Here is an 8,894-nt window from a genome sequence, read left to right as displayed (position 1 = left end):
CCACCCCCCACCACCCCACCCCTCGCTCTCTCTCTCTCTCCCCCCAAATGTTTATATACATAAACATATAAACACATGTGAGTGTGCGTGATGTGTAGTGGTGTGTGAATGAGTGAACGCATGCACGACAACTTGTCACTTAGCTCCCTTATTTGTAAAGTATATTTTAGTGTGCCATCTTGTAACGTTGTTGTATTTTTTGTAGTAAGTTTTTATGGAAATGGCTTGATATACGTTGTATAACTTGTGCCCAATTCAGTTTCATTATGGCAATACACTATGTTTAAATCAAAGATAAGTTTAACTCTATCTAATGATCCCTGTACCGCTGTTCTATGGCTTCCCTATAATGCAATAATCTCCCCTTAACTCCCGTTTGGATTTAACTGTAGAACAATTGGGCCAGGAAACGCCCGTGGACCAGGTAGCTCAATCGGTTAGAGCGCCAGTTCAGCAGTTCGAAGTTCAGGGTCTAGCCCCTCGGTGACTTTTTTACAGTCAGACCACTGTTATTAATAATATTTTGCTTATCTCATCTTGATAATTTCTCGTAAAAGTCCCGTACGGTATGGTTTTCTTTTCCAAAAACGATTTATCAAATGTATAGTAATTCCGGAAATAAACAGTTTCTAATAATTAAGTTATAGTTTTTTTTTGCAGTGGCACGAGGACCCTTAACACATATTGCAATCGAACCTCAATCTTACAGAACATTTTATTGCAGTCTAAAAATACATCACTTAAGGGTCCCCGTACCACTGCCAAAAACTTTAACTATGGCTTGGATTTTTTTCCATCTTGAAAATACATTTTTAAAGAAGTCAAACTTTGCAGGATATTTATGGGAACAAGGTTTTCGAAGAAAATAAAAATGTTTTGAGTTATGAATAAAAATGAATATAAAAGGACTAACAAGGATTCGAACCTTCGACATCAAATTATTATCCTTTTGCTCTAACCAACTATTTGAAATATTGATGTATACGACATACGATGTACTGATGGATCCCTGTTTTTGATGTTATCTGTTAGGCAGACTCCACGAGCAGTATACTCCACTACGTATACATGGCGGTCCTATGTGTACAATTTATCCTCCATTGTTTCGCCGACACACGTTCAGGACAGCTGTACCAAGAAGTTGGAGAGGATGGCGTGAGTAATTTAATACGTCACTTCCGGTTACGTCATATTGTGTCTAGTTAGTCCCCGGTTGCAATATAGTAGTATGCCATTATCCTTGTCTTATTAACTTATTTTTGGATAGACATTGGTGACTTTAACTGATTAAAGTTGGAAACTAGTTTCAAAATTATTTAAATGATGTAAAATTGTTTTTTAATTATTTTGTTTCACAAGAAATCGAAGTTTTGATACTAAACATGATATTATATCAAGGACATCTTGGAAATAAACAAAGCCTATACAGTCCTTTATACATATCTAAGAGGTCCGACCCAAGGCGGTGCATAAGAGCAATATTTTCCACATTAGAAGATAAATTGTCAACACCAAAATGCAAATATTAGATGACAGACAGTTTCATGCATCTTCATTGGTTCGATCACGATGACGTGGAAGCCGGCGATTTTTGATAATGATTCGGTGTTACTATTTTTAGACAGGTAAACATTCACCTAATGACGTCATTTCAATTATAACGTCACAATGATCAATGCCAAATGTATAACTTACCACTGAATCATTTTCATACGTTCTCTCTTGTTAAATGATTATACAAAACTTTAGCATGTGATTTTACAATTAAATACTTTTATTTCGATAACTATTTGGTTTATGGAGCTGAGAAAGGGATACTGACATCGACTTTGTCTCTGTCAATATGACTTTCTGAGGTTTATATAACCACACATTACCCCCCCCCCCCCTTAAAAAAACCCAAAAAAAAAAAAAAAAAAAAAAAAAAAAAAAAAAGCGCAGCCTTAACTATTCAAAACACAATAAAAAAAATTGGATTTTGACTTTGAGATTTCTAATATTACCTGTTAGATAAAAATAAATGAACTGCAGATCGATGTTTTTAAAAGTGTATTTTTTATTGATCAGTTAAATGTAATGTCTTTTTTTCAGCCGCCCTGTCCGGATGAACACTCCTCTGCATTGTCCCTATTTACCTACTTTTGGTTGACTCCGTATGTATTTAAATATTTTTTTCTTTACTTTCTTTCAACTGTGTTGAAATTAGCAGCAAATATAGCAGGTAAGTATATCGGACTGTTGTAGAAAAGTATACGTACATGTACGACAACCAGTAAGTGTATATGTGTGAGTAAGTGTACATGTACGACAACCAGTAAGTGTATATGTGTGAGTAAGTGTACATGTACGACAGCCAGTAAGTGTATATGTGTGAGTAAGTGTACATGTACGACAGCCAGTAAGTGTATATGTGTGAGTAAGTGTACATGTACGACAGCCAGTAAGTGTATATGTGTGAGTAAGTGTACATGTACGACAGCCAGTAAGTGTATATGTGTGAGTAAGTGTACATGTACGACAGCCAGTAAGTGTATATGTGTGAGTAAGTGTACATGTACGACAGCCAGTAAGTGTATATGTGTGAGTAAGTGTACATGTACGACAGCCAGTAAGTGTATATGTGTGAGTAAGTGTACATGTACGACAGCCAGTAAGTGTATATGTGTGAGTAAGTGTACATGTACGACAGCCAGTAAGTGTATATGTGTGAGTAAGTGTACATGTACGACAGCCAGTAAGTGTATATGTGTGAGTAAGTGTACATGTACGACAGCCAGTAAGTGTATATGTGTGAGTAAGTGTACATGTACGACAGCCAGTAAGTGTATATGTGTGAGTAAGTGTACATGTACGACAGCCAGTAAGTGTATATGTGTGAGTAAGTGTACATGTACGACAGCCAGTAAGTGTATATGTGTGAGTAAGTGTACATGTACGACAGCCAGTAAGTGTATATGTGTGAGTAAGTGTACATGTACGACAGCCAGTAAGTGTATATGTGTGAGTAAGTGTACATGTACGACAGCCAGTAAGTGTATATGTGTGAGTAAGTGTACATGTACGACAGCCAGTAAGTGTATATGTGTGAGTAAGTGTACATGTACGACAGCCAGTAAGTGTATATGTGTGAGTAAGTGTACATGTACGACAGCCAGTAAGTGTATATGTGTGAGTAAGTGTACATGTACGACAGCCAGTAAGTGTATATGTGTGAGTAAGTGTACATGTACGACAGCCAGTAAGTGTATATGTGTGAGTAAGTGTACATGTACGACAGCCAGTAAGTGTATATGTGTGAGTAAGTGTACATGTACGACAGCCAGTAAGTGTATATGTGTGAGTAAGTGTACATGTACGACAGCCAGTAAGTGTATATGTGTGAGTAAGTGTACATGTACGACAGCCAGTAAGTGTATATGTGTGAGTAAGTGTACATGTACGACAGCCAGTAAGTGTATATGTGTGAGTAAGTGTACATGTACGACAGCCAGTAAGTGTATATGTGTGAGTAAGTGTACATGTACGACAGCCAGTAAGTGTATATGTGTGAGTAAGTGTACATGTACGACAGCCAGTAAGTGTATATGTGTGAGTAAGTGTACATGTACGACAGCCAGTAAGTGTATATGTGTGAGTAAGTGTACATGTACGACAGCCAGTAAGTGTATATGTGTGAGTAAGTGTACATGTACGACAGCCAGTAAGTGTATATGTGTGAGTAAGTGTACATGTACGACAGCCAGTAAGTGTATATGTGTGAGTAAGTGTACATGTACGACAGCCAGTAAGTGTATATGTGTGAGTAAGTGTACATGTACGACAGCCAGTAAGTGTATATGTGTGAGTAAGTGTACATGTACGACAGCCAGTAAGTGTATATGTGTGAGTAAGTGTACATGTACGACAGCCAGTAAGTGTATATGTGTGAGTAAGTGTACATGTACGACAGCCAGTAAGTGTATATGTGTGAGTAAGTGTACATGTACGACAGCCAGTAAGTGTATATGTGTGAGTAAGTGTACATGTACGACAGCCAGTAAGTGTATATGTGTGAGTAAGTGTACATGTACGACAGCCAGTAAGTGTATATGTGTGAGTAAGTGTACATGTACGACAGCCAGTAAGTGTATATGTGTGAGTAAGTGTACATGTACGACAGCCAGTAAGTGTATATGTGTGAGTAAGTGTACATGTACGACAGCCAGTAAGTGTATATGTGTGAGTAAGTGTACATGTACGACAGCCAGTAAGTGTATATGTGTGAGTAAGTGTACATGTACGACAGCCAGTAAGTGTATATGTGTGAGTAAGTGTACATGTACGACAGCCAGTAAGTGTATATGTGTGAGTAAGTGTACATGTACGACAGCCAGTAAGTGTATATGTGTGAGTAAGTGTACATGTACGACAGCCAGTAAGTGTATATGTGTGAGTAAGTGTACATGTACGACAGCCAGTAAGTGTATATGTGTGAGTAAGTGTACATGTACGACAGCCAGTAAGTGTATATGTGTGAGTAAGTGTACATGTACGACAGCCAGTAAGTGTATATGTGTGAGTAAGTGTACATGTACGACAGCCAGTAAGTGTATATGTGTGAGTAAGTGTACATGTACGACAGCCAGTAAGTGTATATGTGTGAGTAAGTGTATATGTGTGAGTAAGTGTATATGTGTGAGTAAGTGTATTTGTGTGACGTTTCGAGCTTGCAATAGGGTTTTGGATTCGGATACGATATATGATTATGTATATTTAGTTGTTGTATATGTACAAAAAGACGATTCAAACCGACACACCAATTCGGCTTGGCTTTGTTTAATTCCTGGTCAGAGATGTGCGCAAGTTTATGAGCCCCGCTCATCTCGATTCAGAACTGGTCTGCTGCGTCACACGTAAACGCTTACTGGTTGTGCAACACGAACCTTTCTAATAATCCACACTTACCAACCTGAAGAAAACGTAAACACATATAGTGCTAGCGATTATTTGATTTTACTTTATCCGATTTTGACATTTTTATCGTGATTGAAGACGGTTGATTAAGACTGCCAATGTTAAATAGTTTTGTCCGGGATTATGAAGATAGTATCGTTTTTCGTCTTTTTTATTCAATATTTTCTTTAATTTTACGGTGTTCTTATTTCACAATATCATGATAAAAACTATTTTCCCATATCACTTTGGCTACTTTATTTATCCATCTTGTATGCTAGATTTCCCCTTGTTTTCGCTTTTTCTAGATTACTTATTCATGTCACAGTAGTTGCCCGTGTTGTCGTGATTTTGTTTTATCTGTAACAGCAGAAAACACCTGTAAGAGCTGCTATCGCTGTTTGTTATGTATTGAACATGCATTACCCCATATTTATTTCCCCCTTTTTAACAGAATCGTGATCAAAGCTTTTAAGTCAAAGATGGGTATGGGGGATCTCTGGGAACAGACACCACGTCTTAAGTGTGAGAATGCTGTGTATGAACTAGGAAAGGCCTGGGACACACAGCAACTCAAGGCAAACATTGCAAACAGGTAAGAGTCAGTACCGGAATGAAATAGGCAGCTTTTATTTGGCGCTGTCATTTACGGTTTTTATCCTTATATTTACATTCAGTGCGATGTTGATATTATTTTGGATACTATCTAACATATCGGTCTTGTGCAAGTCTAACATCACGGACAGTACCGAAGCTTATGACATCATCACTCACTGTGAGACGGTGTTCTGGTAAGATGAATAACTTGTAAGATGTAAATTAGTTTTCTTCAATTCGATTCAAAACTTCTGACCCCCCCCCCCCCCCCCCCCCCCAAAAAAAAATAAATAAAAATAAATTGATAACAATATATTAATAGAACTACTCTCCGAGATCTGCGGAATGGAATAACAGAGTGATCTGGATGATATCATGCTGATGTATTCATGCGCCAGTTGGAAATTCATTGAAAAATAACCTTAAAAAAAGTTATGTAGGTATTTTGAGTCCAAGTTCAGTAGAAATGTAAATATTATAATTCAAACGAGGTGACAAAACGAGCGAGGGAAATTACATAAAGTCTTTCCTGTACTTTGAACTGATGCTAATTAAACAGAAATAGTAATGGAACTACCCTCGTCGTGTCATTTGAATTAGAAAATAATAATATTAAATAATAGTCAAGTTATTTCCTATGTATAAAACACTTTGTCATTATTTTATTGCATATCGACACAGGGAAACAATACACACTTAAATCATCATTTTAACTTGAAATTAACTAGTTCACCGCTAAAATGTGAAGTTCATAAAATTATGGGGGTTTACGCACCTCATCATTTGTTCCAACAGCAGATAGACAAATTTTAATTTCCAACTTTTCGGCCGCTTGAAAGAAAGTCCAAGAAAGAAGAAACAGATGTATGGTGCAGTGTACTTCTTTTTCGGCATACTGAATCTATTACGAAATGTTAAAAGTACAATTCTCTGTGAGTGTGTTTAACGTTCATCCTCAACATGTATTCTTTCAAAACAGAAAAGCCATTAGTACAGTTAGACGAGACACTCGACACAAGATCGTGGCGAATGGATTTGCCAGATCGGGTGAGGACACGCCCCTCCTGACGTCAAACCACATCACTTCTGAAGACACTGATCCTTCCGCCACCGCGCCAAAGATAAAGAAGGCGTCGCTGTACTGGTCTTTGTTTAAGACGTATGGACCAATATGGATTGTCACTGTTTTCATCAAACTTATCAGTGATATCACTGCTATGCTTCAACCTGTTATACTTGGGTAAGTAAACAACGTTATCAACATAATATCGAAACGGAGTAGAAGCAATTTATATATTTTTTAAATGTTCTTCACAACAGCAAGGGTCACGTGAAAAAGGTGCATATGGAGACACCGCCGGATAGAGAGAGCATATAGGAAAGAGACAAGACAGAAGAAGTAGAAAAAGAAACAGATCCCCATAAGACACAGAAGAAACCACACGATACTGCAGGGGATTCCACACTAATTGCCTCTTACGTCACCCACATTAGTTGCCTCTTACGATCACACAGTGAAACCTATACTCTCGTTATATCTATAATCCATATAAAGTATTAATGTATGTGCTTAAATATATATATAAATATTCCACATGTATTTGTTATAAAACATTAAGTATGGACATTTTTGCGCAGATGACTCGACGGGGAAAAAATGCGAATTTAAATACCAAATTTCCACTCTCACAGTACTAGTATGTATTAATAAGTAATACATGCTTCGACCTGTTTCAGGATGATAGTATCCTTTATCGAAGCGAAGGCGGAGAATCGAGATCCTATATGGGTAGGATATGGGCTGTCCTTATTGTTCGCTCTTGTCGGGGAGGTAGAAACACTAGTCTACAACGCCTCACTCCATGTCAACATGGCAATCGGCATCCGGGTCAAGTCGGCGCTTATTGGTGCTATCTACCAGAAGGTAGGTGATAAGCTTTACTAAAACTTATAATGCCACACGTCTTTTTGAAAGTGTTGACCGATTTGTATGATTTAAGTATATTTTACAGCTTGGTCAATCTAAAGAACATTCTGGATGAACAAGAACTGTGAAAACAATACTTATGTAAGCCGTTGATGTTAATATAATGTAGCGACGTATATTATAAAAATAGACCATGATACATTTTTTTTTTTCGTTTAAAGATATTCATCTTAGTGCATTCCAATTTTTAGTTATTTTTCAAATTTTAACAGATTAGCACATTGATGAATCGGCGTAGCCACAATAGATGAAAAAGAAAACAGTATGGAAACTTCATCTAGCGAATAATACGGAATATTCATGAACGGCGTTCATAAATTAACACAATCTTTAAATCTTACAAAACCGCTGAAATAAGAGTATCGCTAAAATGCTGCATTTACCTTTACAGTATTGACGTTATGAATTGTCATGTTATATATAATTCGGATCTAATGTATTTACAACACTTGTAATATCTTGAAGACAATAGCCATGGAATATGGATGGCTGGAGACTTGATTATGGTAATAATTTGACCTTGAACTATTATAATGAATTAAATTGTCCCTGTGATATTTTTTATAAAGTAAATAAAAGTTGTATATCCAGATTGTTCTTTAATTTATTTATATAAGAAAGAAAACTATAATAAATTTGAATCTCTTCCTTCCTACAAATATCCAAGAATACGAAAATACGAATTATATAGGCATATATTTTGTGACCTTGAGAAAGGTCATTCCCATGAGTTGATTTTGGTAGACTTTTTTCCCCTGAAAGCTGACATGCTACCAAATAACATAAAGTTTGAATTAATTCTGTTGCAATTTTCTTGAGGTTGGCCCTTTATTTCGACCAAAATGACCAGACTATAAAGGAAGTTTTGTTTCACTTTTGTATTTTGCTTATATTGTAGGTAATGCACCATTAGATTCCATTTGTTACGCTCACTGTCGTTCTCTGCACCCCCGTGATATGTCATGACAAAGTTTAAGGCATGCAGTTGGTTATTTGACTGGATTTAAGTGAACAATCACTAGCCTGCTCCATGTACAGGTCCTTTAAAAATGAATCTAGTCTAATTGATTTATACCCTGCCATAATGAACTCATTTACACCTGAAATTTCATTATGAACTATTCCAACATTTGAATTGGAAGAGTTCAAATATGTTTTCAGGGGTGAATAAGGTAAAGGGTGCAGTGAACGTATTAGAGTGTAATCTTACAATTTTTAGGATACAGATAATGCGACTGAACTAATATTGAGCTGGCTTCAATTTCATATAAGATAAGGACCTCGTCTCGAAGTTTTCTTTAGGTCTCGAGCGAGTCTTACTAACATAAAAATCAAAATCTGAGACCAGCTGTCATTTATAACAGGAAAATGGCATAAT

General features: G+C 36.7%; 1 protein-coding gene across 1 annotated transcript in view; it reads left to right on the top strand.

The window, feature by feature from the left end:
* Nucleotides 1-8,894, top strand: part of LOC110446363 (multidrug resistance-associated protein 1-like) — a 39,926-nt gene that overhangs the window by 6,845 nt on the left and 24,187 nt on the right. The window contains exons 5-9 of the mRNA XM_021491482.1: nt 1,033-1,155; nt 2,092-2,153; nt 5,387-5,527; nt 6,509-6,769; nt 7,267-7,453. Of these exons, the coding sequence (XP_021347157.1) occupies nt 1,033-1,155; nt 2,092-2,153; nt 5,387-5,527; nt 6,509-6,769; nt 7,267-7,453 (774 nt within the window). The remainder of the gene's footprint in view (nt 1-1,032; nt 1,156-2,091; nt 2,154-5,386; nt 5,528-6,508; nt 6,770-7,266; nt 7,454-8,894) is intronic.

The sequence above is a fragment of the Mizuhopecten yessoensis genome, unplaced genomic scaffold, assembly GCF_002113885.1.
Source record: "Mizuhopecten yessoensis strain PY_sf001 unplaced genomic scaffold, ASM211388v2 scaffold2681, whole genome shotgun sequence".
Lineage (NCBI taxonomy): Eukaryota > Metazoa > Mollusca > Bivalvia > Pectinida > Pectinidae > Mizuhopecten > Mizuhopecten yessoensis.
Note: the sequence above shows the minus strand (reverse complement) of the source record. Positions and strands in the feature narration are given on the sequence as shown.